Below are 17009 nucleotides of genomic sequence, written 5' to 3'. Positions count from 1 at the left end.
GGGCTTAGTACAGTGGCTGGTAAAGAATAAGATGCTGACTGATAACTGCTTTTCTCTTAAGCAATAATATAGAAGTCCTATTATAAAACTTTATATAATTTGCCACCACTGTGTTTCTTTCATTGCTAGTATGATTTGACTTCAGAGTTTTTTGTTTGTTTTTAAAAGGTGGATATTTTTATGTTAATAGAACTCCTCTTCCTTTTGGAGGGGTGGAAAAGTAGACGGTGGTGTATTAGATACACAGGGCTGATTTAGAATGAAGTCAGTCTATGTAAAACATCAAATTGGCTCTTGTGAAAGTCTACAAACTTTCTTATTTGTTATGGCTTGTATGTAGTTTTTCCAATATCATCATTTGCTTCAGTTTCTTGACAAGTGTTATAAAATTAAGTCATTGTATTAGTACAGTGAAAAAGGAAACAAAGAAGGTTAATATAGGAGAGAGAAATAACACCTACAATTTGTCACACTTCAAGCTAAGATTACAATGTAAAATTTAAAAACCTGCATTGTTTAAGAATGCTCTTTGGTGCAAAAATTTAGAGTGTAAGTCTATAGGAGTTTTTTTTCTATTTTTTCAACTGTTATCTTTACTAAGTTATATACTGTCTTAGACTTGATGTTTTGGTCCCATTGTTACAACATACTTGATATATCATCAGGGAGTATGTTTACACTTAAGGAGAAGAGGGAGAGGATAAAAACAGCTTTTCCTTGCTAGATTGTATTTGGGAAGAAAAACATCTTTATGTTAATTCTTTTGTTATCCCTTAACCAGAAATGGGTTACATGCCCATCCTTAGATCAGTCAATAGCCAAAGGGAAGAGATTATTTTGACATATTTAGACAAGTTTTGTTTCATCACATGGGCTGGTATAAGGTCCCAGACCTAACAGTATATACAACAAACTCAGTTTCTCAACGAACTCAGTTTCTCTTACCAGGGCAGATCTTGAGGAGGTAGATTTCAAAGAGACATTATGAGGAAGAAGGAACCAATTCTTTTGATTTTTCCATTTCAGTAGTCATTCCAACACACTCTCCTTTCTCAGTTCATTTTCTCTTTGACACCTTAATGTTGGAGTTCCCCAGGGCTCAGTCTTTGGTGTTATTCTCTTCTTTGGTAGTCTCATCCCACCTAAATGTTAAAGACTGCAAAATGTTGATAACCAGACTACACCTACACTCTTATGTTACGTACTACTTCTTCAACATTTTCAATTACAGATCTGTGGCAGATTTTATTTTCCAAGATGATTACAATAATATCTGCCATTCCACATGCTCTTCTTAAAATGTGACATTGAGTCTTCCAAACAGAGAAATGGAGCATGTTTTCCATATGCTTGGATTTGGGTAGGCCTATGACTATTATGGAAGTGATACTATGTAAAATCTGAGGCTATATCCTAAGAGAAAATAGAACTGCTACATGGTTCTCTTGGGATGTTCTTAGAAACCATCCACTCTGCTGTGAGGAAGCCAAGTAACACCATGACGGGGTCAGTGTAGGTGTTCCAGCCAACAACCTTAGCTAGCTAAGGTCTGAGCTGACAGCTAGCACCAATTGCTAGATATGTTGAGTGAATCTAAATGATTCCAGTCCCTAGCTGTTATGTCACCTCAGCCGTGGTGGCACCACAGTGGATGTGAAGGGATGAGTTGGTCCTTGAGCTCTGATCAAATTGCAAATGCAAAAGCAATTAAGTTATTGTTGTTTTAAGCTTTAAATTTGGAGGGGTTTGCTAGCAGCAATAGATAACCAAAGGAGATCCACCAGAAATCTTAACCTTAACAGGTTCAAAACTAAATTGAATATTTCTCTACAATTATGAGTCCTCCATTAGTTGATGCCAGTTCTGTTATTTCAGTTGCTTAGGTCAAAACACTTGGTATGATCTTTGGTGTCTCTCTCATATACTCTATATCCAATATACCAGGAAATCCATTACCCTTTCACTCTATTTAAAAGCTCACAACAAACCTAGAGTAGTACTATTTCCTCCTTTTAACAGATAAGGAAACTGACTCAGCTATTTTAAATATTACTCTGCTTTCAAGTTGATATGTGGGAGAGTTAGGTTTTTCTCAACTCCAAAATCATGCTACAGTATATGCATAGGCATATGTGTGTTACATATTACACATATACCCATATATTGGTAAACATTACAAAAATCAATAACCAAAAATATCAAACATACAAGAAAACAGTTTTAACAGTTTCGGTATAATTGCACTGAAAATTTAAAGGTTAGAAGTATAAGTAAAAAAGAGGATAAGCTATAATGAGAAAATGCTGGGAAAAAAATCAGGAGAGGAGGCTTATAAAATAATTTTGAGTTGGTTCTGACTTCCCCTTCCCCTGGAGAGCCCTTGCCTACAACTATGTGTATGCCATTACATATTAAGACTGCGAAGGGAGGGTGTGCTTCTGTTTAATTCCAAGAATATAACACATGACTCAATTGAATGTGTCCACATCACACTCATAAACTTGAAAATAAAAAAGTACTCTTCCAATGTGATGGTATTTTAAACATCTCTTTTTAAATTATAATTTATAATCAAGCAATAAATCATAATAGCCTCAATAGAGAAAATTTGATCAATTGCTCTATTGTGGATAATTATTCTAATGGTAGGAACAAATACAACTGGAATGTTATGAAATCCCAGAGATACATAGGAAATGAGTTTGTTTCTAATAAAGAATTTCTTCCCCTTTTATTTGTAATAAGCCCAACTCTTCATTTGTATGATCGAGAGTGTCTTGTGCCTGGCCTATTATAGATTCTTGCTGTTCAGTTTAGCAGGACCTTTGCTGCTGCTACTTGCCAATCTGTAGTTTTCTTTTTCATTGTTTTTTTGTTGAAACCTAGCATATGACCTCAGATTGTTGCTCCAGGTCTTCCTTTCTTTAGGTATATTTTTATATCTCCATAGCCACCTTAGCATAAAAACATACCTACTTCTCTCTAGGATGATTGAGAACATCAGGCAAAGAGACCCACATATACTCCACTTTCTGTTAGTTTATTAAAAAAAGCATTTATTGAGGGCAGCACACTGTGTGCGAGGTCATGTCAGGGCATCTCCATCTCCTCTTCAGCTTTCAATTCAGTACATCTTGACAAAATAGTACTGCTTACTGTATGAAAGACACTGGGGGGCACTGTGAAGTGTGATAGTATAAAAATAATATGTCACTTCTGTTCACAGTGAGTTTTCTGTTTAAACTTACAGTTTAAACACATGCAAAATTTCAGTCAAAGTAATAGTCTCATATTGTAACGTGAGATTCATTTTCAGGTATAGAAAGACTAGATCAGTATGACTCAAGCCTAAATCTCATCTCTAAATCTCATGTTAACATAATTTCCATAAGGTCTTTATAAAGTTATATTGAGTTTTAAGAAAAAAAGAGATTGCGTTTAATCAGAGTTGGTAGTCATAGTGAGGGTAGTAGCAGCAATGGTGATGCTCAGTCGAGGTTTTATGGAGAAGACTTGAAAGAGAGTGGTCGCTGAGATGGAGTGAGAATATATTATATGAAGAAGAGATAGAATATTCAAAGCATTGGTAGTGGCAAAACAAAGGCCATTGGCAAGAGTAAAGCTACATAGGGAAGAGCTGTGGTGTAGCTGGGATAACTTGGAGCTATAAAATAGGCAATAGCTTTCCCCACATATTAAAGAAATTACCATGAACACCTTCTCCACTTTGGCAAGTGGAATCTAAAATGGTCCTAGACCCTCTCTCCTAAGCCTTCTCTCTGGCCCCAAAGACGCCACATAAGCAATGGTTAGAAGTATAATGAGAGTTTATTGAAATTGTAGCATTGTTTAAATCAGGGAATTCTTAGAAATAGTTACCATCCTAGACAGAGTTTTATGGGGGAGGGGGTTCTTTCTTTACCCTCAAGCCAAGTAATGGAGAGAGCTGGAGGCAAATATGTAAAGGGGAGACTAAAATAAATAGAAAAGAACAGTAAGTGAAAAGAAAGGAAGAGAAGAGAAGAAGAGAAGAGAAGAGAAGAGAAGAGAAGAGAAAAGTCACTTTCTCACTACAAGTCCTCAGGCCAGAAGGAGTCTGATCAAAGCTGGAGAGAGGGAAAATTTTTAAAATACATATGAAATATCAGTTTGGACTTAGATCCAGTCTTTTATGCCTGAAAAATTAATCTTAACATTATTATTTTTTTCTTTTAACTAAAATTGTCTTGGAAGTCCTGGATTCTTCCTGAGATAGTATGTTCTGGAGAAAAGATATTGAGTGGAGTATGTGGAATCAGGAGTCGGATAAATATAAAGTCACTTTGGTTTATTCCAACTGTTCAGACTCTTCAATAAACCATGGTAGTGGATGAGATTACCCAAGAAAGAGTACAGAAAAAAAAGAAGTCTAAGGATAAAAATGGAAAATGTTTACAGTTAGGGGATGAAATGATTAAGAGAGGGGAAAAAGAAAATCAACAATAAGGCAAAAGAGAAAGAAAAGTGGCCATTTCAAGTCCTCAGAAAATTACTCTATTATAGAATTCAAGGGAAGACAGTTCCAGGGAGAAGAGTGTGTCAGCAGTAAAGAGCTTAGGAGAGATTAAAGCAAAGAACAGAACATGCAGTTGATGATCAGGATGATACTGCTAATTGTTATCAATTTCAGAAAATTGGTAAGGACAGAAGCCAAATATAAAGAATGAATAAATGAAAGATAATTAGAATGTAGAACTAGCATATTTCATCTACAGTGACAGAAACTTGGGCAATGAAGGGAAAGAGGGAACAATAGAAATGTTGACAAGATAGTAGGATATGGAGGAAGTTATCCTTAGTGTAGGAGTCAGGGGCTACTCCACATGTTCACAGGCAGAGGGGAAGAAACGGGCAGAAAGGCAAATTCCAGGAAGTGTAGGAGGAACTTGGACAAGGAAGAAGCAATAGGGTGGGACAGGAAGAATATCAGACCAGAAAGCAGATGGACAAAATTGGCATCTTGCATCAGGTATCCTAGAAACAGATCCTGGAATGAGAATTCAATTCAGGAAATGGGAGAGAAGCAGGGTAGGAAAGGAGAAGAGACCAAACAAAGGTTCAACTGTGAGTGAAGTCCAGGTCTCAACTGATTACTTGGGGACCTCTGGAGTGTAAACCTCACTTGAGAGCAAGGGAGTTTGGCTTTCAGACTCCCACCCAAACATTCATTGGATGAGGGCAACCCTTGGGAGACCTACACTTTCAAGATTTCTAGCTCTCAGCACTGCTTGTGAAAGAAGAGTTGCTAGTTCCTGTCTTCTCAAGAAAAGTGCCTGTGGCAACTGTTGGAGACAAAGGACACAGAAGCTGGGCACTGGCGAATATCGAAATAGAAAATAAGATCTGAGGGTGTCTAGATGGAACACCAACAGTGCCCACTACAGTTTGAAACCCCAGCTTGGATGTTTCCTACCTTTGAGATCTTTTGAAATGTCTTGATTTCAAATGCCTATGTCCTTTTTGGTTATTGAAAGGATTAAATGAGGTAAATTTAAGTGGGAGGATTGAATTAGGGGAATATCTCTTCCCTCTTCTAGTTTTGGCGATGGAGTGAAGAGACAGGATGCAGCAATAAAATATATATTAGCAATTAAAATTAGTGAAATTGAAGAAACTCATAAGCTCATAGGCGATAGTCATAGGTGTTAGGGTAGCCGCTTTAAATGGATAGGTAAGTTTTGCTGAAATTATTGTGGTGAATAGAATATGAATACAAGGACTTAAAGCAACATGAATCTAGCTGGGATTGATTTCTAGCATCTAATTAGTATGTTTCTATGACCTTGAGTAGTAATATTCAGTACCTTAGCAGTAGCAAAAAAAAAAAAAAAAGAGAGAGAGAGAGAGAGAGAGAGAGAAAGGGAGCAGGTGGTGACAGATTCAAAGTTGGATTGTAATGGAATAACCATGAGTTGCCGGTCAGGAGCTGAGGCCTAGAAGTTAGTGACGGAATCATGGAAACCAAGAACAGCAGATTAAGGTCAGAGTAAGGAGTAAGCACATGAATGACCAAGACAACTCTATAAATTAAGTGAGGATTTCGGATTTGGTAAAATTGGAAACAGAGCAGTCGCATGTGGTAATTAAGATGAGTGTGTGGCCTTACTTCTGTAAGGCAGAGGCGAAGGAGGGATATAGGTCCCTGGAAAGGATGAGGTGAACGTGAGCTGAGATGTCCACAAGGTCATCAGCATGAGTCATGAAGTCCATAAGAATGTCAGCTGTGGAAGGAGAAGATGGCAAAGTTTCCAGTGAGTAGGAAAGCAATTGAATAAAATCAGTGGCTAATTGTGATAGTGGTGATGTGGTATGCAAAAGTGGGATGTGTGAATTTATGCTGTGAATGTTTTAAAATAAGTGATTATAACCTCAGAGAAAGTTTTCTTTCTTACTTAAATCTCCACTTAATTTTCTCAGGTATCTCATGCAATAACTCTTCTGTCATCTTTAATCAGTTTCTTTCAATGAAACATTTCCCTTTGTTTTTCAAATAGGATCAGATCTCTCTCATTTGAAACAAACGAACAAACAAACAAACAAAAACCCAACTCCCCCCGCAAAAAACAGTGTCTTATTTCTCTCTGTTTACTTCTCAATTTCTTAAAATAGAAAAGTTCTGTTCCTTCCAGAACTGTTAAAATTTATCCATAGCCAAATTCAGAGATTTTTTTTCTAGATTTCACAGCATTTGCCTTCTCTTTGACATATTTCTCCATTGATTATCCATTCAAGAATTTATTTTCTCTGTTACCTTCTCTAACTCTGAGTTCTCTTGCTCTCTCTCACCCCCTCCATATACCTCCTCCACATCTCTCTTCATGTATGTCTTTGTATGCCATTCCCTCTCTTGATATATTTATCCGTCAAAACGTATTTTCGTGTTTTTTACATTAATCACTGCATTGCATCCAAAATCTTGTCTTCATTCCTTCACTTATATTTCCATTTTTCTTTAGAAAATCTTTGTTTGAATGTCACCATAACAGAAATTTAATATATCCTCCTACCTTTATTCTACTGACTTCTTTGCCTAACTATTGTATGTCTTTTTGTCCTGACAAGATTGAAACTTACTTTAGATTTTCTGTAGTTTTTCATCTGTCACTAACTCCTGTCATCTCTTGTCTCCAGATGTCTCTTAGATTTCCCATTTCTTTTTATTGCAACTGTGAGCTCAACATAGACTCAGCTGGAGTATCTCATTAAATATTTTTGATTTCCTAATCTTGAACCCCCAAAACAAAATTTACATTTTAATCCACAAAACAAGATATCTTTGAAATATGTAGCAATAATTCAAATATTATTTGCCACCATACCCTCACTTCTTCTTAAAAATATTTCTTAAATATTAAGTCACATGGATAGATATTTTTTCATATCTATCTATTTCATAGATATTTATACTTAAGAATTGATACACCTTTTTAAATGCTCTGCTGATTTTCAGGAAATGTTTATTGAAACATTGGTTTCCAGGTAATATTACATAGAGATTTAGGTGTCAAAATTCATATCATATGAATAAAGTACAGCATTTTCACTTTCTGCTTGAAGTTAAAACGTGTCAGGTGATATTGCCAAAGGAAAAGGTGAACAATGATGGAGTAAATTAGCTGAATTCAAGATATAAACGTGTCTTGAAAAGTGGGCATGAAGCCTGTTCTGAACAATGGAGACTTGAAGTCTTTTAAATGTAGCCAGATGCAAAATAGAAAGCATGTATGAATTTACTTCAGCTTGAAAAATTAGTTTCTTCCTTCTGTTGACTTTTTGGTAAGGCATCACTTCCTTTTAAAAAAATTGAAATGTAATAATTTTTTTACGCTAAAAACTCACTTTCTACAGTAGAAGTCACAGTATGTCACCTCGTATAATACCAAAAAAGTTGGTTAACTTCCCATAGTGTATGATCTTTAAGTGAAGCACACACACTCTTTTTTTTTTTTTAGACACCAGGATGTACATTGTTTTGTTAATCTAGCTTTATATTTTTGTGATCATAAATAACTTGCTGAAAAGTATTTCTTTCCATAGGATTCAGCTTAACTTGGAATCTTGGTGTTCGACAACTACATATTGTCAAGTGGTCTTTGATTGATTACATGTATATATATATATATGCTTTTAGAATATGCTTAACAATAGACAGAAGATCTTGAACGATAGTTTAACATATTTTGAGATAGCAAGAGTATGGCATAGCTTAACACCATATCCTAAAGTATGCTTTTATCTCAAGGCAAGATAACACATATAAAAAAAAAGTAGATTTAAATTTGGTTTGCAGGGTGCCTGGGTGGCTCAGTCATTAAGCGTCTGCCTTCAGCTCAGGTCATGATCCCAGGGTCCTGGGATCGAGCCCCACATCGGGCTCCCTGCTCCGCGGGAAGCCTGCTTCTCCCTCCCCCACTCTCCCTGCTTGTGTTCCCTCTCTCGCTGTCTCTCTCTCTCTGTCAAAAAAATAAAATCTTTAAAAAATAATAAATTTGGTTTGCAGTTGAAATAGTGGTGGAATCAAGGTATTAGTATGTAATATAAGACACCATGATGGTCAAATAACTCAGAACATGCCCCAAATTATAAGCAGCTTTCTCTACAGGTCTCTAAGAGAGGCATATAAACAAATTATAATAACAAATGGAAGAAAAGTGTCACACTATTTTTCACTAGGAATTTCCTCAAAAATTCTGCAAACACCTTTTTTTTAAAGCTAGTTAGGTTTTGCTCACCTCATCTTTTACCATATGCTTCACCTTCATTCCTTAACCTCTAAACACGAATCTTGGATCTTATCCTCCCTGCTAAAAGCAGGGAAGAAGGACTGGGAGCAATCAAGATGCCTTGGGTTATCATTGTAGCTCAGTGGCTGGTGGAGGAGAAAGAGAGGCCAGAAATGTCATTCCAAGTCCCACTACAGGAGGGAGCTCCTGGTCCAGACCACCAAAGCCATGCTGAATGGAAACGAGAAATAGCCACACACAAATGTATGAACTTACCCTGATTTTTTTTAAGGGATCTGACCAATAAAACTGTGGTTAAAGGGTAAAAGAAAAGTTTGAAAGATTTCTTTCTCTGTGTACCTGTGGAAATTGTCTCAGCATCTTTCAATGTGGAATATCCAGGGTAAGTTGGATATGATTGATATATAAGATAAGTTAGAGGTCGGGGCACCTGGGTGGCTCAGTCGGTCAAGCAGCTGCCTTCAGCTCAGGTTATGATCCCAGGGTCCTGGGATCGAGCCCCACATCGGGCTCCCTGCTCGGCGGGGAGCCTGCCCCTCCCTCTCCCTCTGCTGGCAGCTCCCCCTGCTTGTGCGTGCTTTCTCTCTCTCTCAAATAAATAAATAAATAAATAATCTTTAAAAAATAAAAGACAAGTTAGAGGTCATGAAACAAATTGGAAAATTCTGTGTAATATTTTAATAATTCTAAATCAGCTTATGAGTACTAAGAGTCTAGGCTCTAGGAATCTAGGTATTAAATATTTCATAGGAAAAATATATATGTATTATAGGGACACATCAAATATTATATATTTGGGATACCAAAACTGAATAAAATATGACCCTTTAATCAGGAAAAACATTGTGAAACATGTAAATAGCAAAGTAATATCATATATGTACATGTACATATTTATTAAAATGAGAGGACGTGCAATGAGGCAGGGTGTAAATTAATTAAATAAGGAACTAAATATAATACAAGCTATAAACATAATATACTACCGTATTACAGATGCCTAATACATTTTTCTTTGTGAAGAATTTTTCTTGCTACTTCTCCAGTATTGGCTGGGCATACACATAATAATTGTTTCACTCAATATTGCAAAGTAGGGAATCAAGAAGGAATCTGATGTAAAACGTTAAGAATAATAGAAACCAGAGCAAGACCTGTAGAATAAATGATAAATACTGTTTTATGCCTAAACAGAAAAAGAGAACAACCCAGATGGCCCATATCTTTATTTTGGCTCAAAAGAAAAGTTCATTTCTGAATTGTTTGTAGAAATGACAATTTCCAGTGTTGAAGCCTGTACTTACATGGCTTGGAGACCTACAGCCAGCAAGTTTTAAGTATTTCTACTGGCTTTTTTTTTTTTTTTTTTTTTAGGTAATTATTTACCCATTTGCCTCTACCATTAAACAGTGGGTTTCATGAGGGTCGCTAAGGCCACTTCATCTGGTGTCATCAGCTGCTAGCACATAATAGGTACCTAATTAATATTTGTTAAGTGAGTACATGACTGCACTAAAAGAATACGTTTGAGAATCAATCATCCACCAAACTGCAGACAAAAAAAAAAAAAAGAAAAGTAGTTTTCAAGGTTATACTGTCTCTAGACTCTTTCTTTTAGCGAGTGTTCTGCTATCTGTGCTTGAGTTCTTTTTATATTACAGGAACCCCTAAGCAATAGTAACACATTCAGGACTTGAAAAGTGATTTGGGATTGGCATGGAATGCTTTCTCAAAACAGAACTGCACATTACATGAAGAAAAAGGAAATGTGAAGAAGGCCTCACAGGAATAGAGAAGGTTCTAATTTACACTGTTTCCTCATAGGGGATGAAGGATGTCAATTCATGTATTCAAGTCTTATGTTATTTGTACATACCCAAAAGATGGAGACATTGACATGTTGGCCTACAATGTCTTCGATTAGTATGAGTTTTAAAAGTAATTCTAATGAAACTGCTATGACACTGAAAATTACAAGCAGTTTTTTGTCAGATAAAAGCTCATGCTCACATAAAGGCTAGCTGCTATTGTTAATTTGTAGGGGTTTTGTTTTGTTTCTTTTTGTTTTTTTGGTACTTTTTGCTGAAAAAGTAACACCCTGTTGACCCCCGAGTGGGGCAGAGGGAACAATAACATCCTTGATTCTCTTCTCAATCAAGGCATCTACCTATAGAAGAATTACATGATCTTCATTTTTGTAACAACATGGAAATTTTTGGTTTTCTCATCTTTCTTTAGCACTCTGATAAATTATATAAATCATGCTCTCTTATAAGGGCATAAGAACAGGAAGAAATGGTGAGTTTATTGTAAAAATTGCAACCCAGATCTGTGTTCAAAGGAAATAGTTTAGCAGTAAAAAAAAAAAAAAATCTTAAATTCAAAGAAAATGATTGATCTAAATTAGTTGCTTTTCACTATTGTTCTTATATCTAAAAGAATCACATTTAATCCTGTTCCTTTTATAATAATTTGGACTTATTCATTCTTTTCTTTCTACCTGACACTTTTTACCCTTCCCCACCAAAGCCAAAGCTTTGTTTTCATGTTAGCTTTATTTCTCAAAAAAAAAAAATGAAATTATACAAGAGCATTTGTAATATTTTCTGTATTTTTGAGCTTTAATCTAACTAATTGTGAGAGAAAAAAGATTTGTTTTCCTTTCTAAGTGTACCTGTATGTAAAGTAATTCTGATATTAGTACAAGGGTCATATGATAAATTCAATAAACTTTTGGGGACTTTGGGAATTCCAATTCTACCAAATGGAATATTTTACTTATTTTTCAAATGTCAATAATTAATTCGATGTTAATATTGGAACATAATATGTATCCATTGCACATTTTCCTGCCAAGAACTTCTGTGTCATTAAGATAATCTGGATATTTTGTTATGATGATTTCTGAACATTATTCTTACAATCCTTCAAACCACTTTTGAATGTCCCATTTTTGATTTTGTGATTTTAAATTATGTAACTGCAAGCCTCTGTAAATATGGGAATTCACAGCCTAGGGCAAATTATTATCCAGAGAAACTTCAGTTATACAGCACAACATTTGATTTTAACAATTCTGAAAATTTCTAGGTCTGGAATAAACTTGAGAAGTATTTCCAGTGCTAGATTAACCAAGTTAATTCTCTAAAGGCACTTTCCTTCACTATATCATACAACTCAACAAACATTTCCCTACAGCAAATTTTGAACTCAAATGGGAACAACATCAGTCTGTAATGCTGTCACTGAATCTTAATTCCCATGGGGTCTCAAAAACCAGTGACAAGGATTTTCATTTCTTCCCTTCGTGAAAAATCACATTTAGATACCAAGAATCTATGTTCATTAAAGTTATCTCAAGTACATCTATATAAATTACTATCTTAAATTATTCATAAGTTTCTCCCTGCAGTTTCATAAGTTTAGTGTTCTTTCTCTACATTTACTTGTAATCCCTGAAGGTTCCCAAGGTGCTAATTCTATTCAGTTCATTTTTAATTTCACTTTAAGGAGCAAATAAATTACTCCTTTCCTGACATTCATAAAATGTTGCTTAATTTTAGTAGGTATAGAATCTTTTAGTTTTATTAAGTTGATAAATTATTTAGCCATTAAAGTGATTCCCTCAGTCAGATTTGATTTCATATATAATGATAATTATCAAGTCTCTATAGAAAATTTGAGTAAAATCTGTACTCAAGACAATTTTATTTTGAATAATTTTAATTCTTAAATTTATTATCATTCATCCAAGACTCTTGCATGGAAGTATTGCAGACTTAAAATGAACAGGGACTACTTGAGAAAACAAGAACAAGAGAGACTTGTTTCTCAATACTAAGACCATTTTTCATGGTTTGTTTTGTGTTTTTAAGTATGAAGATTTTTGTTCTATTCCTTATACCTAGGGAAAAATAGCATTTGGTATAAGATTATTATATCATTGTAGTATATTTATATTTGGTGAGACAACATAAAGAATACACCACAGGCCTGGGTTAATAAAGCCTGGGTGAAGTTCCTGGCTTCAACCCTTCCTTATCATCTGCGCAACTGTGGATCATTAACTTACTGAGTTTCAGTATCTGTGAGAATTAGAGCTTAGTTATGTTAAATGGCTGATTTGCTTTTGCTCACTCAAAATAATATTTTTATTATTCACTTGGTGCATTTGAAAGCAGATTATTATTAAATAAAAGGTATATTGTACATATTTCCTTTCATATTTGAACTCTGGGGTATGTTAAAGTAGATGACAAGAATCAGACTGGATAAATAAGCACCTGTCTGTCCTGGCCCCCACAATACCTTCTTCACAGTGTCAATCCCCTGACATTTTAACACAGTGACTGACATCATTTAAGGAGCACTATTAATGCTGAAATTTTTCCTTAAAAAGTTAAATGGGGCAACAAATTTGGCCTCCCAGTTATCCAATTTATTTTTTAAAATACTGAGAATCCCCATTAAAGTTTTAAAAATTCTTAACTATAATGCAGGCATAGATTTTTTTTTCATGCCTGTTTCAGCCTAGATCTAACCAATAAAATATTAGTTGGATTTCTTGCTACAAAGATTTCCCTTTCTGATTTATAGAGCTTGTGAAGATGAATGAAAACTTCTTCAGGATTAATATACTTGGAATTCTATCCACACCTCTTTTTTGTCTGATTGTAAAAGTCCAACACATTTATTTTACATAGCATTTTCAGGAAAAAAAATTAACTTTTAAAATAAATCAGAACAATATGCATAAAGGGAATACATGTATTTTTACATAGTTTAAGTATCTTTTTATGGATAAATAGTAAGATCATTAAGTGGATATTAAATATGAATGTACATCTTTGATTTTTCTATATGCAATCTCATTTTCTTATGTATGATTACTCATATATATGTATTCTAATATGCACAGAATACTACTCATTTTTGCCTGAATGAATCAATGATTGCCATATTTTTCTAAATTCTAATCATTGCTGTTTTCTGACAGTTAAGTAAAAACTTCAGTGGACATAACTTCAAAAGAGTGGTTCCTATTTATCTGAAACCATGTATTTTGTTTTGTAATATAAATTTACAACATAAATATTATGTATGCTGAATGAATGAATGAAAAAAGCACAGATAATACGCCTTCTGTTTTTCTACATTTAGTTTTTTTCTGACATGTTTTATTTCAGTATGCTCTGGATTTTCTTTCTGTATTTCATTTTCTTCCATATTCCATTTTGCATTATGAGATTACTAAAATAAGAATGTCTGCTTTTGTATGAATCCATGTTTTATGATCACTTCACAGGATAACTTACAAAATTTAAATTAGAATAGTTACATTTAGCAGTGTAAATGGACAGAATTGAAATTATAGTGCATTCATGTATGCATTAATAAATTAAATATTTATTGGGCGCCTGGGTGGCTCAGTTGGTTAAGCGACTGCCTTCGGCTCAGGTCATGATCCTGGAGTCCCGGGATCGAGTCCCGCATTGGGCTCCCTGCTCAGCGGGGAGTCTGCTTCTCTCTCTGACCCTCCCCCCTCTCATGCTCTCTATCTCATTCTCTCTCTCAAATAAATAAATAAAATCTTTAAAAAAAATATTTATCTACCACTAATTTTTATTTTTATTTTTAAAATTTTCTAATTTCCTAGTGCTGTAGGTATCCTAGTAGATGAAAAGGAGAAAGGATCACTGTCCTCCTTGAGCTTATTGTCCAGTGGAGGCAAAAGACATTAATAAAAAATAACACTGTAAAGAAATATAAGAAATATAACACTGTAAGTTTGCCACTCTAATCCATGCAGAGTATATAGTACAGTAATCAGAACACAAAAGAATTTTTGAGTGAAATGATGTTTGAAATAGGAACAAGAGCAAATTAATCAAACAGGTTGGAGAAAAGCATTTCAGACAAAATACTTTGCACGAGCAAAGTATTTTGGAGGGATTTTGAATCCATCCTTGTGATTTCTAAGAATAGTTAAATATTTTTTACAATAAAAAATTATTTTTTGTAAACATAAACACACGTGTATTGATTTCTAAAATGTATTATTTTTGTTCTATTGGTATGGATGTTACTGCTTTATCATTAATAATATGTGTTTTTGTGTTTATTTGCATATTACTATAAATCAACAATTTCATTTCAGCTACTTGTTCTGGACTGAATGGGGACAGATGCCCTGCATTGGAAAGGCCCGCTTAGATGGCTCAGAGAAGGTTATCCTCGTCAGCATGGGAATAGCATGGCCGAATGGTATCTCCATTGACTATGAGGTGTGTTGGATTTCTTAAGTATTTAAAGTGCATTAACTGGGCGCCTGGGTGGCTCAGTCGTTAAGCGTCTGCCTTCGGCTCAGGTCATGATCCCGGGGTTCGGGGATCGAGTCCCACATCGGGCTCCCTGCTCGGCGGGAAGCCTGCCTCTCCCTCTCCCACTCCCTCTGCTTGTGTTCCTGCTCTAGCTATCTCTCTCTCTGTCAAATAAATAAATAAAATTTAAAAAAAAAAAATAAAGTGCATTAACTGCCAACTTGCATTAATCCACTCTTACCATTCTCTTATTTTTTTTTTTTAATTTTATTTATTTATTTGACAGAGAGAGACACAGCGAGAGAGGGAACACAAGCAGGGGGAGTGGGAAAGGGAGAAGCAGGCTTCCCACGGAGCAGGGAGCCCGATGCGGGGCTCGATCCCAGGACCCTGGGATCATGACCTGAGCCGAAGGCAGACGCTTAACGACTGAGCCACCCAGGCGCCCCACCATTCTCTTATTTTTTTTAATAAACCACTTAATCCAAAACAGCTTGTAATATTACTTTTCAATCGATCTTTAGGAAAACAAATTGTACTGGTGTGATGCTCGTACAGACAAAATAGAAAGAATCGACCTCGAGACTGGAGGGAATCGTGAGATGGTGCTGTCAGGGAGCAATGTGGATATGTTTTCAGTTGCGGTCTTTGGGGCTTACATCTACTGGTCTGACAGGTAATTTATTTTTTCATAAGTATTTGAGTCTCAAAATGTTATTTCATGCCAGTTGCTTTACCCTTGTAGGATTAGCCATTCCTTAGCAAGGTCACAAAAAGGATCTCACAAAGCCATGTAATTTCCACAGAAAGTTAGGCACTCTTGCTATTCCAGGCTCAAGCATTTCAATGTCACAGACTAAAGTTGGTTTCTTTCCCCTTCTGCTTGGCCATCTGTTATCTTTGGTTTAAATAACTGACTTGATGTGAATTACTTAAAGATTGTTGATCATGTATGTTCAACTTCTTGTCAGAGCACATGCCAACGGGTCCATCAGAAGAGGCCACAAGAATGATGCCACAGAAACCATAACCATGAGAACAGGTCTTGGAGTCAACCTGAAGGAGGTTAAAATCTTTAACCGAGTAAGAGAGAAAGGTCAGCACGCTTATATAATGAATACATCTTATGTCATTCCTCTCCTATTTCTATTTTTTTTAAAAGATTTTATTTATTTGACAGAGAGAGACAGCGAGAGAGGGAACACAAGCTGGGGGAGTGGGAGAGGGAGAGGGAGAAGCAGGCTTCCCAGGGAGCAGGGAGCCCGATGCAGGGCTCGATCCCCTGACCCTGGGATCATGATCTGAGCCGAAGGCAGATGCTTAACGACTGAGCCACCCAGGTTCCCTCCTCTCCTATTTCTAAAACATTTATCAAACTTAAGGATTCTTATATGAATCCAAAACCTCAAAATTCTATTTTTTACATCTAATTTCCTACAAAAATCATACAGTAGCCTAATGAAATGAACATAAAATAGTTCAAACATTGATATTTTTGCCCAGGACAGTGTATATATATGGACATGTTATATACCTGGCATGTCTTCAGTATAGGTTTGGGCTAAGTAACATAGACTATCTTGATATATATACATATTCAACAAAAAATACAAAGCACAATTAAGATATTAGAGAATAAAAAGTAACCAAAAATATGTGTTTGGGGTTATATTTTGATATATAAAGTGATTATGGCTTCAGAAGTTTGCTGTTGGTGTGAAATATTTCTGAAGTCATCACTTCCTTAAAATGTGTGTATTGAAACTGATATGGTAGTGGTTTGAATATTTTTTAAAAATTTACCTCAAATTAAATGTCTATTTTATGTCATTAAATATCCATAATAATGTCCATTAAAATAAATTGTAATTAATTTTCTTGACATCAAAGATAGGTGTAATAATTT

At 35.3% G+C, this 17009-nt stretch overlaps 1 protein-coding gene across 1 annotated transcript in view; it reads left to right on the top strand.

Annotated features, from left to right (window-relative positions):
- LRP1B (LDL receptor related protein 1B) overlaps positions 1-17009 on the top strand; it is a 1499204-nt gene that overhangs the window by 1020089 nt on the left and 462106 nt on the right. Inside the window, exons 38-40 of the mRNA XM_044913608.1 lie at positions 14941-15067; positions 15628-15779; positions 16075-16199. Coding sequence (XP_044769543.1) covers positions 14941-15067; positions 15628-15779; positions 16075-16199 — 404 coding nt within the window. The remainder of the gene's footprint in view (positions 1-14940; positions 15068-15627; positions 15780-16074; positions 16200-17009) is intronic.

The sequence above is a fragment of the Neomonachus schauinslandi genome, chromosome 3, assembly GCF_002201575.2.
Source record: "Neomonachus schauinslandi chromosome 3, ASM220157v2, whole genome shotgun sequence".
Taxonomy (NCBI): Eukaryota; Metazoa; Chordata; class Mammalia; order Carnivora; family Phocidae; genus Neomonachus; species Neomonachus schauinslandi.
The sequence above is the reverse complement of the archived record's forward strand: the minus strand, read 5'-3'. Positions and strand labels throughout refer to the sequence as shown.